This window comes from Diplotaxodon limnothrissa, linkage group LG7 (genome assembly GCF_057381915.1).
Source record: "Diplotaxodon limnothrissa isolate DT_005_m linkage group LG7, D_limnothrissa_male_GT1.1, whole genome shotgun sequence".
Classification (NCBI taxonomy): domain Eukaryota; kingdom Metazoa; phylum Chordata; class Actinopteri; order Cichliformes; family Cichlidae; genus Diplotaxodon; species Diplotaxodon limnothrissa.
The window spans coordinates 57,574,599-57,595,594 of record NC_140602.1 but is presented as its reverse complement, the minus strand read 5'-3'; the positions used below and the strand labels follow the sequence as shown (position 1 = coordinate 57,595,594).

Genomic DNA, 20,996 nt, shown 5'->3' with positions numbered 1-20,996 from the left:
GTCAACTGTGCTGATTGTGACCTGAGGGCCTGCAGCTCTGACAGAGAAGATACAATCACTGCAGTGTAAATGTTGGAGGCACACTCTGGAAAATGAGTATGTGTGTGTGTGTGTGTGTGTGTGTGTGTGTGTGTGTGTGTGTGTGTGTGTGTGTGTGTGTGTGTGTAACATCTGCAGCAAAGGAAAGCAACCATACATACATAATCACTTGAGTATTTTCATTTTCAGCTACAGTATATTTCTATATCATTGCATTCAGAGAACAATATTGTACTTTCTACTACCACTACATTTCTTTGACTTTGCATCCTATGGTAACACTACAAAATCCAATAAAATGTTAAAGCTCATCAGTGACTCACCATACTTTTGCCCTATTACCTCTTAAAAATGTGTGCCTTGTAGGGTTCTCTAGGTAATTTCAGCAAACACACATCTTCCATAAATATTATCAACCCAAAAAAGGACATGAAAATATCTCACAAAAGAATTAGAGCAAACAAAGGCACCCGTCTTCAGAAAGACTTTTGGCACCAGAGGATGTGAGCGATCTGCACGCACCTGAGAAATCAAGCAGAATTCCCTCCTCGCTGCCCCTCCCCATCTCCATGAGGGTGCTGAAAAGAGTGCCGATGGGGTCCAGAGGGTGGCCCACCCATCCTTCCAGGTTGGTGACTGCTGTAATTCCTCTGTTTAGCAGCTCTGCAGTAACACAAAGACACTAAGTATTAGTTTATAACATTAGTTTAGGCAGGCTAGGAAGACCATGTCATGATGCTGAATAAGCCTAAAACATCCATGTATCTCATATAGGGTGTACTATTTAACTGACTTAAGCCTGCACACATTTCTGAAAGCCCCTTTGCAACCCAAATCCACCACACATCCTCTTTTCCTGTTGTTTCTATATTGTCTTTTTTTAATATTTCCTGTTGTTTCTATATTGTCTTTTTTAAATATTTCCTGTCACCAGAACAGAGTCGGATATAAATTCCTGCATATGAAATAATCTTTCATGGTCGTAAATGACTGTTGATGAACTGTTGACATTCTGGTGTTAAACTGATAGAAAGTGTCACAGAAAACTAAATACAGCTTGTATGCATATCTAAAAAGGGTCTCCAGCAACAGATGTTGTGACCCCCACAGAGCTATGATGTCAGTGTCATTGAAGGAATACATAGATAGGAATATATAGATACAGATACGCAGAGACACTTTAATCTACTCCATAAAGCACAAAAAACAAATAACCTGTGGAAAAGGTCTCCAAGATGCAGTTCCACTTAATCCACACATGCAAATTTCTAGGTCTGTATTTTTATTCTACAGCTCTGTTGGCATAATTTTGCATGATTTACAGTTAATAAAAAGCCCCTATTTATGTTAGACCGGTTTTTCATAGAGAACTTTAAGTGAGCCACAGGGCTCCACCAACAGAGTAATTGAGCCCCAAATAAATGTTTCCCATGAATGTTCAAGCCCAAATTTGAATTATACAAGCAGATAACACCAATAACCTTAACAAACAAACAAAAAAAACAAGAGCAATCGAACAGATGGCTGTTTGTAAAGATGCGTGAACATTTGCACTTTAGTTCAATGCAAAATAATGTTTTTGCATTTGTTGCATACGTGCTTGATTGGCCAAGTTCCTGTAAGAGGGAAACCTAAATAAGAGCAAGCGAGGATGTGTTCTTCTTCGCGGGTGAACAGACGTTGTGTATACAGATAATACAGCAGTAAAATGAAAACAGACTTTGGAGGGCACTGATTAAAAGTAGGAAAGCAAAACTAAAGAGCACATTAAAAGAGGGTACACTGACCTTTTTTGTGGGAGCGAAAGAGCTCCAGCTGTTTCTGCTGCTGCCGCCGCAGTGTGTTGACGATGGCGATGGCCAGCCTGAGCGCTTCTTTGGGGTATCCGTGTGATCTCAGGGCATCCACTCGGGCACACGCTGTAGGGACGTGCTCTGTGGGAAGGAGAAGTTATTTCATTTGTATTCCTTCTGCTTTTTTTTCTACATTTATTTCTTGTTATCTCTAACCACAACTCTTCTCTCTCACCATGCCACAAAGGCCACCCTCGGGTGTCGAAGAGGGACGAGTCGAGGTTCTCATGGTAGCAGTAGTTGGTGTAGTGGTCCTCCGTGATGATGTTTTGCAGGTGGGGGTCCTGCCAGTGCAGGTCGCAGGCCTCGATGGCTCGTGTGAAGACCGTCCGGTGAGGCCGAGACAGCGAGTCTGTGAGAGACGTCAGATGTTTTTAAACGTCAAGCTGCGAGGTAGTGGAGTGTGGTGGTTTATTTTGTGTGCCTAAGTAGATCATTTAATCAACATAGTTTGATGATAAAGGCAAAGCAATTTATTAATTAAATTTCCATCTGAGAAATATATTTGAAGCCTACATGATACTGGTTCCCTTCGGGTTCCTCCTATGGCCACCTGAGGCTGACTCTGAGGTCAAGCGCAAACTTTTTTTTTGATTTGATAAATTTAGGAATGATCAGGGGTTAAAATGACCAGGAGTTAAAAGGCATGTTTACAGCCTAGTACAAAAGTCCTGATGGATGGTTTCATTTTTGTGACACAGTTATATTTCCAGTCTTAGATTTCCCAAAGTGCTACAAAAGCTGAATACAAAAGTTTAAGATTGCTTGAAAAATGGCAAAAAAAAAAAATCATATTTTGCATGGTTGGATCTTAACAAGGTTCCAAGTAGAGCTTCATCATGCAACAAAAAGACATGGCAGTGAGAGAAAACTTTTTTTTGAGCATTCAATTTATTGATCGGGAGTGTATATGAAAAAGACAGAGAATAAGAGAGTGACAAGATGTATAATGAATAAGTTGAATAAGTTGAACTGAAAAAAGGTCAGTAACATAACAAGTGCAGCGTGTTACAGGCAAAAATCTCAGCAGTAATAAAAGGTCCCTTCAGCTCATTTGAAACATTTTTATTATTGCCTGAAAGAAACATTAATTTCGCTGGATTTTCTCCGATTTAGCTAAAGCTGAGGAGAGAATAGAGCCAGAAAAAGCTTCAGGACCTCAAATGTGTTATTAGGATCATTCTATTAGTAAAAAGGTAAAAAGCCTCACGGCCGCCGAGATTGAAAGGAGACTTGATTTTTTTTTTTTTTTTTTTTGTTGGGGGGGGGGGGGCAGTGCTGCTGGAGATTGGACAAAGAAATGATGTGATGCAGGAGAGCGTCTGGGAATAAAACAATAGGAAGACATATTTCTGCCTGGTGTCATCTCACCTGGGTTACCAGCAGGGCCCTGGGGCAGAACGTTGGTCAGATTGGTCAGTTCGCTACTATGGTTACCGTCCTCCAAGGGGCAGACATCCACGCTGTTCCACCTGCGAAGCTGACGTAGCCAGAAAGCCTTCTGCTCAGGTTTGCAGTGGGGGTTCAGCACGATGCACATCCACAGGGCCCCTGCACACACATATCCAGATATATTACACTTACAAACTTTGCTCTCCTCTTCTGAGACTTGTAGCAAGAGAACAGAATGAAAAAAAAAAAAAAAGGAATTTAATAACCCATAAAGTTTTGTAGCTTCAAGTTAACTTGTTAAATAATTGAGGGCTGCTGCTAGCCAATACTTTCATTATTGATTAAACTGTTGATTATGCTGGTTTATAAATCATGAGATTGTTTTGTGCTCAGTTGAACCGGCAACCTTAAGGGCTGAAAAATGAAGCAAACATGGAAGTGCCAAAAAAAAAAAGAAATACAAGAAAGGATCTGCAGTTCCCCTAATGGCCACTTGAGGCTTTCTGCAAAAGCAGACCATTTACCTCCCCTGTTAAACTCTGACAGCCAATTTCAGTTTCAAATTTCAGTACAGCTAATTTCCCGTTACAAAACATCAGAGAGCTGTTTTTGTTTTAATAACTCACCCTTTTTGATACTGATAAAGCTTAAAATTTGAGGTGACTACTTTGACTGATGGATAAGCCGACACTGGCAAGTGTAGCTATTAGCCTCACCTGCACGAGCTGAAGTCACCTTTTCATGTAAATTATAGCAGATTATAGCAGATTATAGCATTTTAATGAAATTATCTGTCAAGTAATATAGCTTGCTGTGTGATTGAGACCATCAAAGAAGTCTATGCTTCGACCGCTAAGCGCTAATCAGCAGCTATCCATGCCTGTGTGGATGCGTTTGCATATGTTTTAGTTTATCAGTTCAGCTTGCTAGCACATGCTTGTCAGCATTAGTTAATAACTAAGTACATCATAGGCTTCTCTAAATATGGTTATTTCTAGCTCTGGAAAAACTAACACCAACAGCCAAAAGAATAAAGGTGAATCCTGCAGATGATTAGGCTCTGTCCATCTTCGATATACAGTCTATAGGCTTGTAACGTCAAGTCAAGAATCAGTTTGCTGTCATATTAGATCAATAAAAGCTCAAAAGCTGGAACCAAAAAAAGCTTTTTTAAACAAACAAACAAACAAACAAACATAACACAGTTGAAAGACAGTTTTGGACCAGCATTTTACATATCCAACCAAACAGATGGATATATTTTTATGTTATCGACTAAGCAATCAAAGCTGAAACCTGAATTGATAAGACAGCAGGAAATATTCATATTGTTGTTGTAACCAAATTCGAGAAAGTGCCAATTTGTTCTGAACAGTCCAAGCATGTGCTGCTAATATATGATGTTCTGTTTTGTGTGACAAAATGACCACAAAAGGAAAAAGACTAAAATCAGTAAGTGATTATGCCAATTCAATTCCTGATGCTGTATTACTCAATTAATTGTTGCAGCTCCATAAACAATTGGGAGATTAATTGCACTGTTGGCTAAAACCATGAAGACAGTAGTGAAAAAAAATAACACACACACACACACACACACACACACACACACACACACACACACACACACACACACACACACACACACACACACACACACACACACACACACACACACACACACACACTCAAAGAGGCTGAAGAAGGATGAAGGGAATAATGACTATGTTAGGGCAAAACGAAATTGAAAAAAAAAAAAAAAAAGAAGATGTCCAAAAAAAAGAGAAGACAAGTGGTGAGGGGAGGGATGAAGTGAATACAGGAGGGAGGGAGGGAGGGAGGCTCACAATGAGGGGGAAGGGGAAGGAGGAGACAGGCTTTATCCTCTGTCTCTTTGTTAGGGGTGCACCAAGGACAACACGGAGGAGGGAAAACAGCAGGGCGACATCACACGTGAGTGACGAAATGCAGAGAAAGAATCTTCAACAGCAACACACAGGGGAAGGAAAGGAAACAGAAGATGGGGAAATAAGTAAAACATTAATATTTACGATTTAAGATTTAATATTAGAATTTTTATAAAAAGGACTTAAATGTTCATGAAAACAGGATTTTGAGTTTGTTTTTAAGGGAAATCTGAGTTATCTTTGATCACAAGCAAATAGGTCAGCTTTACACTTGGAGTCTGGCTGGTTTTGTTTCGTTTTTGGTCTGTTTCTGCAAAAGGAACAGTCACCATCTGGGACAAGCGATTAGAATCAGCCATAGACTGTATATAAAAGATGGGCGAATCCTGATGTCACCTATTAGCAAACTCCTGTTATGAGGCCTCAAATGGACCATCACATCAGTCTTGATTCGATTTGTTTTTTGTATTTTTGTTTGTTTGGTTTTTTAAACAGGATGTCACTTGTTTTATCCGGGAGCATAATTTACAAAATTCATATGACACTGTATTCAATAAGACGTAAAACTACGGATTGAGATAATAAACTTATCAGGAAAGTGTTTACTGAGGTCATAGAGTAGGGGAGACAAAGAGTTATTTTTCTATAGACTTCTACATAGCAAGAGTTCTTTTTGCAAACAGTGGAGTTTCCCCCTGCTAGAGAACAGGGAAAAAAAAATCAGGTAAATAAGCTTATTGCTCACATAAACGTATAAAAACTAGCGGTGGATGAATGCAAAGGATTTCACATTCTTTATCTTGCAAGATTTTGAATCTCAGAATTTCAAAATGTATTTCTGTAATAAATGGTAATAAACAATAGGACATCTAAGGGTTAAGAGAATCATAAGAAAAAGACAGCTGGTTGAACTGCACTGTAGCCGCTCACATACTAAAGCTGCCACAAATTGATTGAAATTCTGTTTGTGTGCCTGTTATCACTGTACCTAGTTCGTCCCACAGCTGCCTGTACTTGTCAGTCATGGCCGTCCCCTGTTGCCTCCACAGCGCCAATCTAGGGTCACCCATGAACTGCTCTGTGATCAGTGTTAACATGCGAGCTCCATTGGAGTCCCTCATCTTCAGCATCTCTCTCACCTGCAGAGACAACGTCACTGTGAGTAAACGGTATATATCACTTTTATTTAATCAGATAATAGGATCAAAATCAAGGTGACAGTTCTGGATTATTTTAATTTCACCAAAGAAATAAAACACTTTTAATGTAAATGATAAAAGACCAAGCATGGATCATTCTGGTACCCCTTAAGGTATTAAATTTGGAAGGTGTTTTGACTATCAGTGCAAATAGCTTGTAGAGTATCAGAATAAATATACATAAAATCAACAAAATCACCGTACATATAAGACATGATGTGATTAGTGGGTTAGTACCTTGCTGAACAGTAAGTTGAGCTGCTTTCCTGAGCCATGGTACCCGCCCTGGGAGAGAAAGAGCTTGACCTGTTCCTGGACTTGCTCCTCATCCAGATGCCAACAGTTCTCGTCATCTACACTTGCCCCCGCTGTCGGATCAGGAGCTCCTGCAGTGAATGAAAATGAATAAGTCAGTAACTCTTAACAACAACTAGATGTCCTCATAAAAAACTGATTTGATGCAGTGCAAAACAGTATGTAATGTGAAAGCATCAAAAGCACAAGTACTTATATATTCGTATGTCCATTAATGCATATGGTCTTATTATTTTAAACAATGATTAATCAACTTGCGCTGATTTCCAAACAAGTGTCTTTTCAGGGAAGAGCACAAAATGAATATGGCACCATCAGCATATCTACTAGTTTACTTTTTGCATTAAAGCATTAGTGCTGTGCAAGCTTAAATGCTGATCAATAGTGAAAATAATGCAAAATCTGCAACAATAAGCATTCTACATGAGCAAAGAGTGCATCCTTCATTTCTAACGCTTAACACCCAACTCCAGGGAATATATAATCCATAAGGTTTATGCTAAATATGTTCCACTATAAGTACACACTTAGTCATCCTTATATTCTGATAACCAGTTATTTAAATCATAATTTAAACATTCATATACTGTATTGTAAAATACTTAAAAGATTTAATTTGTCAACCTGGGATTCAGAAAGTTAAAATGGACAATTTCGCGATGTTCTGACATTTTAAGGGTAAAATGATTCATCAGTACGGGCAACAGTTTCAGCAGCAAAATTAAAATCATAGTTAGCTGCAGCACTACTTTAGATTTGTTCTGCTCAGTACAACAATCTACATAAGACCATTAATACTAAAGTAATTCAGAAACACACAGGTACATTTTCAGGCAGATAATTTGTTCAAGAAGGTAATTTTCAGTTTAATTTTAAGATACTAAAGCTACATATACAAGAGATGCTTTTTAGCATAAGATAATGTATTCAGGCAGACGTTTGCTCAAATATATATGAAATGGGGACTTATGTGTCACAATGTATCACAAATACACACAAAGAAAGTCTCCTTCTTGTATGCTGTAGTACAGGTGCACTTACATACACAGTACATATGGAGATGACAACTGGAAATCCACTGATGGAAGATGAAGAAAATCTAATCTAATCCAGGTACATGGATTTATTTGTGTCTGTTTCTGTGTTTATGGACAGCCTGGTCTTTGTCTAAAATCACAAACCACCCTTAAAGCAGTGGCTCCACTCACCGTGGACCTGGTTGATCTCTGAGTTCTGTGACAGTATTTCATCTGCCAGCTTCTGTGCTGTCGGCAGCACATCTGTGTGATGCACTGTGATAAGGTACTGAACAAACTTCTGCAGTTGATCTCTGTTCATTTGGAATAGAGTCTCTGAGATGGGCAGGCGCAGTTTGACCTGCTCTGGCTTCCGTACTCGGTACAGTGAGAGTGCCACAACGTGGGCACAGTAAAAAATGTCCTTGTTGCCGCAGCTGCATGTCACTGCTGTGATTTTGCAGCGGTCGAAGCTGACGCTCACATTGCAGACTAGCTCTGGCTCAGAGGGTGTAGCGGGTTCCCTTACTGTGCCACTGAGGTGAAAACCTGCAAAGAGACAGAAATGACCATTAGAAATTAATCGCACCATGTATTTTCATGTACATAATTTCACCATGTACATAATCACAAACCACGGCTTAAAATTAAAATAAGATATACTTTGTTTATTTATAATTTCCAACAAACCTGCATCCAGCATAGAACTCAAACCCACAATTTTGAGATTAAAAGTCTCATGCAATATCTACTGAGCTACCGAGGATCTGTGCTGGGTCCTTAACTGTTTACACTCAAAATATTCTTTTTCTTTCTTTTTTTTTTAAGGAAAAGGCCAGTTGCCCTTACAATATAAGGTACCTTAAGACAAATATGTGTTCTAGGACTTTTTAAATAAAACTTAAAGTGAATTGAAGCTTATTGTTGTTATAATTGTATCCAATACAATAATATCATATAATATATGTTTGGTAACATATTACACTATATAATATAATGTAACTACTTTTGGGATTAAGGAGCTAGTGAGAGTACTCCAAAACAGTCAGTTAAACAATGAGCTGCCAGATTATGGTAATAATTCACTACAAATGTATCCCTTCATACAACTATTTTTATCTTTGGATGTTGTTCAGAATGATCCTATTCTCGTTCTTTGGTTCTACCTTAATTTCACGTGATCGACAAAGTGCTGCCCAGGTGAAAAAAATGGACACAAAAAAGGTAAAGGGCACGACTGAGTGCAAAGACCAAAATTTTCTCATTTCCTTTTCATTTCCTTTCCACAACACCTTCAGTGTTTACCTTATCCTCACCAGCACTTCAGCAAAGACAGGATCGTTCACAGGCACTGAGAACTGTTATTGTATTGTGAACCTATGGCCCTCTCATGGCCAAAATGTACAGGCCTCTGTGTGTTTGGGAAAAAAAGAATTTAAAAAAACGTATTTTAATGTGAATGTGACCTTGAATTTACTCTTCCCAGCTTAGGGGTTTTGACAGGGAAAAAACATAAATAAAAGCCAAATGTGACAAATACAGATTCAAAAGAACAGCAACACCACGTGGGAGTGAGGTTTAAATATGTGTTGAGTTTTGAGAGCCATAACAGATGGACATGTTTTGGCAGAATATGACAATGCAACAAGTACTTTATGGGTAAAATTCTTCTGTAATTAGAATAAATGGGCAATCTGACTGAGTTAGTGGGTTATCAGTTGATGACAGATGGTTTCATAAACTCAGCCAGAGCTAAACTGATATAAACAATTTCATTTAGTCTGTACTGTTTTAATCTTACTACAGGGAGCACATGCATAGCTCATTTTATGATACACAGGCAGAACAGTGGCTTATTTAGACCTCGAATCGCAGGAGCATGATGTACGTCTTGCATCATGTTGTCATTCAAACTGAAAATCATGTAACGTGGCCAACAGGGAGGCTGATAAGCCTCCATGCCAGACAGTGACAGATGACAGACAGCATTATTAGATGGTCGCTTGAGCCAAAGAAAATGGGAAATGCATTAAAGAGCCAACCTTCTGTCAGATGCTGTCTATGTAATCGTTTGAAAGCAGACAGAAAGAGATTTAAATCATATCTCTTTAGAAATGAGATGTCTTTAGAAAGTGATGTTAAGATATTCAACCAAGACTAACACACACACACACACACACTTACCGTAATTGTCGGGCTATAAGCCGCTACTTTTTGCACCAGCTTTGAACCCTGCGGCTTTTAGTCAGGTGCGGCTTTTCTATGGATTTTCCATGATTTTTGTGATATCGTAAGACGATTTGTTTTGTTTGTTCCGCTGTTGTACGGCACTACGTTGCCTGGCGGAAGGATCGGGGTTCAAGAGTGGTATGTTAGTCACATGTCCGTCCGCCAGGCAACGTAGTGCCGTACGAAGTAGCGCGAAAAACAAACTTCAAAGTAGCGCTACGCATTCAGCGGGAGGCGTGGATGACGAGCGGCGATAAACTTGCGAAAAGCAAGTTATGCCCAACTCCACCGGTGGATTCTGACAGCGTGGAAAAGTGCGAAAACATCCACGATCACCAACGGATTTTGAAGGGCTGGACTGCTGCATGATGGAGAGGAGGACACCGCCACGGCCCTTCTGAGGGTGTTCGACTCTGACACTGACAACGAGGATTTCTTTGGTTTTGAAAGTGACAACGAAGGAGAGAAGCGGAGAGTGGATGACGAAGCCATCCTGAGCCTGTTCGTTTCCGACATTGGAGAAGAGGACTTTGGTGGTTTTAGAGCGCAGGAAGAAGAGAAAGATGGCGAATGACTGACTTTTCTTCTTGTTAAAGCCGTGTCACTGCACCTGAGCCTAAAAGGTAGTCCGAATCTATTTTTCTGGTGTGCTGTAGGTTACTGTTATGTACTACATGTGCAAATATGTACCCATAACTTGTTTTTCAAAATATTAATAAAAGGGGTGTGTCTCCAAACAGCCATCTCTTTCCTGACAATTCCCTTTGTGCATATTCTCTTACATATGATAAGTCAACATTGAAACACCTGCGGCTTTTAGTCAGGTGCGGCTAATGTATGTACAAAACAGGATTTTCCCCTGATTTTAGCTTGTGCGGCTAATATTCAGGTGCGCTTTGTAGTCCGGGAAATACGGTATATTCCTTATTCTAACTGTATCTGTATGATATCCGGTCATCTCAGGCATACATCTCTGGCTGTGAGGACTGAAGCCCCACGTATGAACTTTCTGTTTGTCAAAAGCAGTCAGTCAGTCAGAACAAAGTTGGCTTTAAGATAGAGGGAATTGAGCTAAAACAGCTTATTTTTTTCCAGACAGAGGATGAACTAATGGGATACACGAGGGAGGAGATCAAGATTATTTCAACTGTGAGTCAGCAATAGAGTCCAAGAATAAAAATAGTGAACTGGAAACTAGCATTATAAGTCTGCTTTAAGCATATTAAAGAGATTCCAATACACTTTCTGTACAGTCAGCAATCATTTAGCTTGTGCAAAGGCTGCATGAGTTGAAAAAGAGCAAGACCAGATGCTAGCTAACTTTAGCTAACATTAGCTATCAGCTTCTGGTCTTTTCAGGCCAAGTAATGACACACCAACAAAACCCGAGTACAGTAAGTGAGCACGAGTGTTCTACTCCCTGCAAGTTCACTTTTTCTCACCAAATCTCATAGTACAAATTTGTTTACTGTTAAATAAACGCAAAAATGTTTTCAAAGCCTTCCTATATCGAATAACATCATAAATGTAAAATCTGTGGCTCAACTTCTTTGAAACCAGAGATCAAACTAAAAAGAAGAGAGATCAAGAGAGGCGCGAGTGTTTTTATGGACAGCACTAAATCTGTGTCACAGCTATGAGTATTTGCAGCAATATCGCTATGACGCACGTGGTCACATATTTATAGCTATTAATGTTAGTGCTGAATGCAACTTCTGCAGTTGCAACATCAAAATCGGATGTTCCCTTGCTCGGTAAAAGAAGCGAACAAGAGTAGGTGTTTGTCTGCAGATGTGATGGTGCTTTGTGAGAAAAAACAAAAGAGGCGGAAGGACTACAAGACAATATCTGAGAGTGAAACTTGTATAGAAATAGAAAAGAAAAAAACTAAGGTGTTTCAGTTCTTTCTGCTTTTCCAGTTGAGCAGACACTCAGTCAACCACACAACCACCAGTCCACATCCTGTCTTTTTTTTTTTTTTTTTTTTTTTTTTTTTTTTTTTTTAATACAGACACACACATACACACACACACACACGAGATGAAATGTGTGGTGCTCTCCGTTACGCCGCCCTGCCCCAGTCATGCCTGGCCTACAGCTGAACCACTGACGTAACAGAAAGAGAGTGACTCGAGAGGAGGGAGGAGGCCACCACTGTGCTGCTGGAAAAATCGGTATGCCCTCAGCTGAGTGTGTCAGTGAGCACATGCAGGAGTTGCTTGGCGGCGAGCCAAAGCCCTGAGCTCAGCATTCTGTAATGCACTTCCTCGCTCTCTCTGTCTGCTCTTCACAGCTTGCATAATACAGCTCTGTACACCACATAGCAACCATACTTAACTCCTTCCCTCCCAACACATCAGGAAACTAGTCTGGAGCATTTTAAGAACTAAAGCTGGAGATGTGATGCAGTAGAAATGCAAAGACGTTTTTTATATTTATGTTACCTATACTTCCATTTAGGGGGGTGATAGTTACATGGGTAATTGTTACTGTTGTGCTACTTTATTCCACTTTGACCACTAGAGAAGTGATTGTTACATTTACCCCTAATTCTGCGCTGCTAAATATAAGAGCTCTCCATGAATGAAATCTCAAGGACTGCTATTGGTCTTTGGGGCACTTTGGGAACCCTGGAACTAATGCATACTACCGGTTTGTTTTCTAAGTAATGATACTGCAGTTCACCAGTGTCGAGGTGTAATTTCAAGGTATGGAGGTCTTCTACTGTACAAGTACCTAACAACCCTGGAATCCACCACTGGTTCTTCTTGAGATTGCTTGGTTGATGAAACTGGTTGCAACTCTTTGCAAGAGAGGTCACAAACAGAGTCAACCACTATTCATTTCCTCACAGTTTTAAGTTGCACCAAGGTCGGTGCGTAAGATGTCAATTTATCTGCAAATGGTCACCAACTACTTGCTAAGTGTTAGTGAAATAAACACTAACCAGAAAGAGAGCGTATTTATCCTTAAAGTAAAAGCTGCTTCTTTGGAAGCGTTGGTTTCAACAATAAGACAAAACGTTTACTTTGAAGTTCTCCGATTCTGGTTTGCGACACGCTTTTTCAAGTTTCACTATAACTCAGTGGTTAGTTAGTGACTGTTTGCATACATGTAGGCATCTTCTATGAAAACTACAGGCAAACACCACAATCTGCTGGTCCAGCACCCCCTGTGCAACTAATTTCACCCAGCGACAGCGAGGAATCTCCTGCAACCACTCGCCAACCAATCAGGAACAAATTTTATTTCTCTAGTGAAATTTGGTTTCTAGGGGGTCACTAACCAGCATCTAGCCTTACGTGAGTGAGGCCTCTGGGGCTTTGTTTCAGGAAGACGATCAAAAGAGCTTGACATTATATTAGAAAAAAAAAAAGGATGACCCAATTAATAAAAGTGTTGAGGTAGACCTTTCTGTCTGAAATCCAGCAAAGATTAAACAGCTTAATCTAATTGTTTTAGAACAATTAGGGAAAAATAATATTTAATACTATATTTGCATTTTATTTTGTAACATTTATGTGCAGAAAGAACCAAAAGCAGGACCAAATAATAAAATAGTGGGAGGCTATTAGCATTATCTGCAATGTACATTCCGCACATAATGCTGGTTTAGTTTTCAATACCAAGCCAACCTCTTTTAGCAAGTACATACTGCATACGTGCTTGTCATATTAGTGAAGATGCTTTCTTTATTTGTTTTCGTGCATCTGAATATGCCTCAGTGCATTAAGGGCCATTGTACATGCTGTTTAAAAAGAAACTTGCTTTTAAAAGAAAATTGCTTCTTCAGATATAAAGAGAGCTGCAGATACCCTGAATACACTCGCTTGCAAAATTGAGGTTTAACACTTCACTCCCAGTTAAGCCGTCTCTATAGGATTCACTGAATCCTATAGAGACGGCTTATATAGAGGAGGAAGGGGGCTGTGGTTGAAAACAGGCATAGGATGTTAGCCTGTGAAACAGCAGTAGCTCAGCTCCATGTAGAGTTCAGCCTCAGAAGGTGTTTGTGCCAGCAACTGTGAGCTTTGTTGCACACTGAAATTGTGGCTGTAAGGGGTAAGTCACCGCAGTGTGGCCAAGCATTTCAGCTAAGGTGGTATCTTGACTTTATCAGTGTGTGCATTGTGTGTTGGTTCTGGTGACAATGGGGAACCTAATCCCTCACCCATAGATACCGAGGTGCCTCTGGGGCTGTAGGAAGGAACAGTAAACAACCAATCGATAGTCACAGTGGACTCATCACCATCTGTCTTTAATTACTGGTTTTAGATCAGCTTGCACTTTCAGGGCTTTATGGTATAGCCACTAATCCTAATCGATTTTTGTGATTAATTATTTCTAGCAGTTGATTGGATCAACAAATTTTTCAAACAAATTCATGATTTCATCTTTTTTTTTCTTGCGAGACATAACAAAACTGTTAAGGCTAATGAATGGGATGTTGTGTTATTATGCAATTTCCTTGCATTATGAGTGAAAGCCAGTCTGATCTTTTTTCTTACACTTAAGAACTTGCACTACAGCACTTATTAACAAGCGCTATGGTGCAATACCATCACAATACCATTTCTTTTTCATGTTTTCCATATGAATCATAAACAGGTGTGGGTGATGGCTTTTTACTGGTTAACGTAATCCTTATGCTCCACTGCTACAGAACTGGAGATTTAAAACTACTCATAGTTTGAACATTGGCTTAATCGGCAAGCTACATAACTCAAGTTAAAACAGTTGTAGACAACAAAATCATTAATTGCAGAATTCAAATTAGAGGCATTTTTTATCTTCCTTTTTAATTTTTTAATATACACTTCCCACCTGTCAATAGCAGTAGATGTCAGCGATATGTTTATGGTTTATCCCCCTAGACTCATTCTAGTGAATTTAGTATCTCAGGAGAAACTTGAAAAAAATGTATTTAAAGATGAACTTGTTTCAGATTGAATTATATGTTAAATACACCACAATATCACACTATAGGTGACAAGACCAAAGGTCAACAATGCTGAGACATAATATTGTGAAAAAACTATTTTCTGGACTGAAGGGAAAAGAAATACAATCTATGTTAATTCTAGTTCTTATTTTAATGCAAAGTTAGTATTTAATATGTTACTGTACATGAAAGAGCCACTGTTAATAAGGTCTTCTTCTTTTCTTTTAACAGCTTGATGGTGGTGGCAACCATTAAAGGGAACTCCATAATCAACATTCTTTGTCAAATTTTTTCAGTAAACTTCCTCTACACATGCCTGAAACCTGAGCTATCCCTCTTATAATACTCATACATACTCATACTACATACCCATTTCAACCCTTGCCTCGCCTAGCACTCCCAAATCCTTCTCTCCATCATAACAAACATCTCTTTCCCTTTACCACCACAGCCCTTACATTTGAAGTCCTTTTCCTTCTCTTTAACGGTCTTTGAACATGCCTTTCCCCCTTGTCCTCTTCATTAGTCTGTGGCCAATAGGAGCACAGTTTCCACTGGCACCCCATTGGCCAACAAAACTGGAGGCAGAGGTTGTAAGCCCAGGCCTAGACAATCCGGTATGGAAATCTCATTCTTGATGATTCATGTTTTTAATTTGGCAAAATCTTTATGCCAGGAGGCCTTCTTGAAACAATCCTCCCCACTAAGACTGGCTGTGTCACTAAGAGTACACTGCCCCCACCCCCTGTGACTGGGTTAGCCACTGTCAATAAGTTAACCTGCTAGAAAAAGGGGCTTGAAAGGAGCTGATGGAGGCAAACCTGAAATAAGGTCAATGAGGATTTGAGTTAACTAGGTCAATCTGTGTTCCTCTTAAGTGAACACCAAAAGCTCCTTCCTCACACCGTGAACCTCACACGCTAGCCGATAAATGTCATACCTGGTGCCAGTTCTCACAGCCCTACAGTGACTAAAAGTAATTAGTAAAAGTAAGTAAAAGTAAAAACAAGACTATAGCCAAAGACAGTGATCTCCTTCCTTGTATCCAATGTCCTGCTTTTGAAACAGAACTCTAGAAATAGCAAACTGCGATGAAATACTACACAGCTGAATGAGTCCTCCTCTGACTGAGCAGACAGAAATTCCTCAGCACTCTCAGAAAAACAAGAGGCCACCTTCACCATGCATGAGAAACTGCATACGGTCTCATCACTCCGAAAAAATAAAAATAAAAATTAGAAAACAACCCAAAAACAACAACTCCAGCAAACACCATGGAAGCCCATTTCACCATGCAATAAAAAGAGGCTGATATTTGAGTTTAACTGCTGCGATTCAGGCTCCAATGAGGCCTGTCTGGCCTGTAGCAAGGATGGGGAAAAAACTCTTATGGTTTTGAAAGAACCACTGCAGTTGGAATTACTTAATCTGGCAGTGAAAGGATAGAGAGACCAGCCTTTTAACAGCGACATACCACTCTAATAGCAGCGGCAGCAGATGAATCGATTAAGAACATAACTATCAAAGCACTTAGAGATGCTGCACTCCTTACTGCCTTCATGTAATGCAATTTGAGGACTATGAGAGCAGGTGTCACACATAGCAGTCAAGCATTTTTCCAAGTCTTGAATTGCAAAAGACTATATTATTATTTTGATTAGAGTGTAAATGATTTCTCTATTATTAAATTAATTGTTTGGACTTTAAAAGATCCAAACACTGAAAAAAAGATACATATTGATATCTAGAATAACTGCAGAATATTGTTTTTTGTAGATTAAAATCTTTTCAAATCTGATAAATCAAGCACAGTGTTACTTCAGACCAGACTTAGCAAAGATCCACGAAAATCCTGAGATCAGTAGATCCAATATCGGGTCCCATCAGCTGATACTCTTCTACTTAGCAAACTCACTATCTTAAATAGAGCGTGCTACTTAAGCTGTTTCAGCCTGTCCGTATTTGTTATGCTTCTACAAGCCACTTTGCAGCCGATATGTACAGGGTGGGCCATTTATATGGATACTCCGTAATAACATGGGAATGGTTGGTGATATTAAAGTCCTGTTTGTGGCACATTAGTATATGTGAGGGGGCAAACTCCTCAAGATGGGTGGTGACCATGGTGGCCATTTAGAAGTCGGCCATCTTGGATACAACTTTTGTTTTTTCAATAGGAAGAGGGCCATGTGACACATCAAACTTATTGGTAATGTCACAAGAAAAACAATGGTGTGCTTGGTTTCAACGTAACTTTATTCTTTCATGAGTTATTTACAAGTTTCTCTTTGTTCACAGCCATTGACATGTCGAAGAGGTTAACACGTGAGGAGCAGATCGAAATTGTGTTGATATCTGGTGAACGCAGTAACCGGGTCATTGCAGCAGATTTCAATGCAAGACACCCTACGAGACCACCCATCTCCCATGCTACAGTTAGCAAACTGCTTGCTAAGTTTTGTGAAACTGGTTCAGTGTTGGATTTGCCAAAATGTGGACGCAAGAAAACTGTCACTAATGAAGAAACATCAGTGGCTGTCCTCGCTTCAGTCAGCAAGAGCCCACAGCGTAGCAAGAGCCCACAGCGCAGCACTCGCCACATGTCACTGGAGAGTGGCATTAGTCGAACATCCCTTCGGCGGATATTAGCTACTCACAAATGGCACCCTTACAAAACTCCAGCTACTGCAGCATCTCAACGAGGATGACCCAGATCGGCGCACAAAATTTGCAGAATGAGCAAAACAAAAATTGGAACAGGGCCCTCAGTTCACACAGAAGATTTTGTTCAGTGATGAGGCAAACTTTTATGTGAATGGTGAAGTTAACCAACAAAACCACCGCTATTGGTCTGACACTAACCCACATTGGATGGATCCCTCCAAGACTGTTAGAACAACAAAAGTGATGGTTTGGTGTGGTATATGGGGTACAACGATAGTGGGTCCATTCTTCATCAATGGAAACCTCAAGGTTACTGGATATTTGAAATTGCGACATGATTATGCGTTTCCCTCTTTGTGCACTGAAGCTGGCACGTTTCCTGAGTTTTTCCAGCAAGATGGTGCACCACCACATTATGGGTGCCAAGTCCGAGCATTCCTAGATGAACAGTTTCCTGGAAAGTGGATTGGTCGCTGTGGGCCAGTTGAATGGCCCCAAGGTCTCCCGATCTGACCCCCTTAGACTTTTATCTTTGGGGTCATCTGAAGGCAATTGTCTATGGTGTGAAGATACGAGATGTGCAGCACCTGAAACTACGGACACTGGATGCCTGTGCTGGCATTTCTATTTGTGCTGGCATTTTTCATTTGTATCTATCAGTGTGTGAAGAGTGGGAGAAGAGGGTTGCATTGACAATCCAACACAATGGGCAAACCATTGAACACATTTTATAAGTGGTCAGAAACTTGTCAATAACTCATGAAAGAATAAAGTTATGTTGAAACCAAGCACACCATTGTTTTTCTTGTGACATTACCAATCCGGTTGTTCAGTGATGACGCGACGAATCCTACTTCCGGGTCTAAAGTAGTCTGCGTTTAATATGGCTTTTGTGTTGTTAACATGTTTAATGTTATGTATTTTCTTCTATTTGATCTCAAAAAGCTCCTAAAACAGTCAGTGATCACTGTTGACCTCCCTTTATTACCGCTAATCATTTATTTAAGGTCAGTTTTTAAAACCTTAGGATGTAACTACAGCCCAGCCCATGCAGCAGTATATGAATGACTAACCTCGTATTGTGGATGGATTATCTCAGTTGTTCTCCTGGCTGAAGTTTGGTCCTTTTACAGCATCCTGCCATGCGATTACATTTGTTCCTGACCACCGAGAACACTCACGTTAACTTTTATCGAGTGGAAAAAAAGTTAGCTTGTTTATATTATGCTAACATAGCTGTGTCGCTAGCGGTCACGTAGCACATCATTATATACCAGCTAGCCCAACTTCAGTAACCCTACAAACGTCACTGCTGTTTAGTTTTCTGTCTTCATTTATGCTGGAAGTGATAACAGAGCTGTACGTTTTAATTTGTTTCCAAAACCCGGCAGTCAGGACATGCTATATTGTATTTAGATAGAAGCTAGCGAGCTAACTCCCTGCTAACTTCTAACTCCGTTAAATGTCATAAATTCCGTTTTCATGGATGCCTGGATGTTAAACTCAATTGTTACACCTGGTAGAGCAGAACGCTGATCATTTTATTAAAGATGAAAGACTTTAGACAGTTTTTCAACTCTCAGTAATGCCATAGTGATCGTTTGATATATGGACCTGCAGCGGAGTTTAGACCCAGACACGGCTAGTGACGTCAGACTGAACAACCGGATAAGTTTGATGTGTCACATGGCCCTCTTCCTATTGAAAAAACAAAAGTTGTATCCAAGATGGCCGACTTCTAAATGGCCACCATGGTCACCACCCATCTTGAGGAGTTTGCCCCCTCACATATACTAATGTGCCACAAACAGGACTTTAATATCACCAACCATTCCCATGTTATTACGGTGTATCCATATAAATGGCCCACCCTGTTTTACCACTTTGTCACATGTGAATTGACAGCACCCTTTCTTCTCAGTGAAACTTGCTTCTCTGTAAAGAAAAGTTTAATTCAGGGCCAACCCATTTTGCGTTGGCTCTGAATTAAACTGTTGTATATATTACACAACATCTCAACTTACCCGCAGTCATTAATCCTGATACCATCACTACCCTTATCCTTTATTTTAAACAAAATTACCTTTGATCGATGTTACAAACTAAAAATATTACCATGTAGTTATAGTTAATAATCCAAAGGTTCCTAGGTTTCCTTCAAATAGTGATTTTTCAAGGCCTACTTCTAGCCAATCAACTCGTAATGAGTACCTCTACTTTTGATACTCGAAGCTGATTTTCCTGATAATGCTACAAGTTAAATCTTAAACAGTGTTAAATCAATTCGATTAGTTCTGGTGTTTGTTTATTTTAGAGACTCTTCTTACACAGTATAAATGTCTAAAGTCACACAGAGTACAGGGCACATGGTGCTGTGAGTTGAAAATACTTCAGAAAACAACCTCCAGTGTTTCACTCCCTGATTAAACTAGCTCCTCCATGGAGGATCATGGACAGACAAACATACAGTTTCTCCAGCATTTTAAAAGTAAGTGTGCCTCTGCTAAGATGAAAAATAATGGCCATGAGAGGTTTGAAAACAAGCTTCTAAAGGGACAGAAGAGGATCTTTGCCTCCCCATCTTTCCCCATTTAAAAGCATTTGTTTGAGTGGTGTCTGTTCCCGATGTGCTCTGCAAAAGTCATTTGTTTAGCCTCTGAGGACCATCAGCAAGGCAGCCAGAGCTTCTTCTCTCCAAATCCATTTGTTCCCACCCCTGAGATACTGCACGGTCTCCACAGAGATCCTTGCAGAGCAGCGTTGCTGCCACTAATGAGCTCAGGAATCCCATAAAGACATAAATAAAATCAAATGCAAGCTTTTAGCGTTTGCTTACATGTTGATCTGATTGTAGCTGATCAAATCTTGTTTTCCAAGATGTGATTAGTGAATATTATGTGAACCGTGTACCTGAGAGGACTTGTTTGACACTTTGGGACACTGAGAGCTGGGAGCTAGATAAGAAGATCAATACTTCTTTTATGTGTGTATGCTAAATATGAAGAAGAAACCAGGGCATGGGTAGCAGAAACTGGATGCAGTTTAACACAAAGTTGGATTTTTAACATGGCATAAGTACAGGATTATTTCCTGTTTTGGACATTTCCTGGCTTATTTCTTTCCGACAAAGTTAACTCTTTCCTAAGTCATCTATAAAATTAGCTATAAGATAAGGATTTTATGCATTTCTGTAACATACAGGTATCTTATAGCTGGTATTGTTCAGCAACGCTAAATTTAAAAAGAAGAAGGTAAAACCTAATGTTGCAATAAACAGCACTGCTCCTACTGTAGGTTAAGTTAAAAACAAAAAGGTCTAAGGTCTAACAAAAAGGTCTCAGAACTGAAGAAGCTTCTCGGATGAGAGGTGAAACGTCTTCAAGCAACTTAAAGAAGTCCAGACGCTTTTCTTTGCAAGCTCCTTTGACTACGATGACCTG

At 39.8% G+C, this 20,996-nt stretch overlaps 1 protein-coding gene across 1 annotated transcript in view; it reads right to left on the bottom strand.

Moving 5' to 3' along the window:
- LOC146629344 (zinc finger SWIM domain-containing protein 6-like) overlaps positions 1 to 20,996 on the bottom strand; it is a 48,725-nt gene that overhangs the window by 10,737 nt on the left and 16,992 nt on the right. Inside the window, exons 2-8 of the mRNA XM_085358517.1 lie at positions 7,914 to 8,270; positions 6,628 to 6,776; positions 6,180 to 6,330; positions 3,264 to 3,443; positions 2,068 to 2,244; positions 1,827 to 1,973; positions 562 to 702 (exon numbers count right to left, since the gene is read on the bottom strand). Coding sequence (XP_085214643.1) covers positions 562 to 702; positions 1,827 to 1,973; positions 2,068 to 2,244; positions 3,264 to 3,443; positions 6,180 to 6,330; positions 6,628 to 6,776; positions 7,914 to 8,270 — 1,302 coding nt within the window. The remainder of the gene's footprint in view (positions 1 to 561; positions 703 to 1,826; positions 1,974 to 2,067; positions 2,245 to 3,263; positions 3,444 to 6,179; positions 6,331 to 6,627; positions 6,777 to 7,913; positions 8,271 to 20,996) is intronic.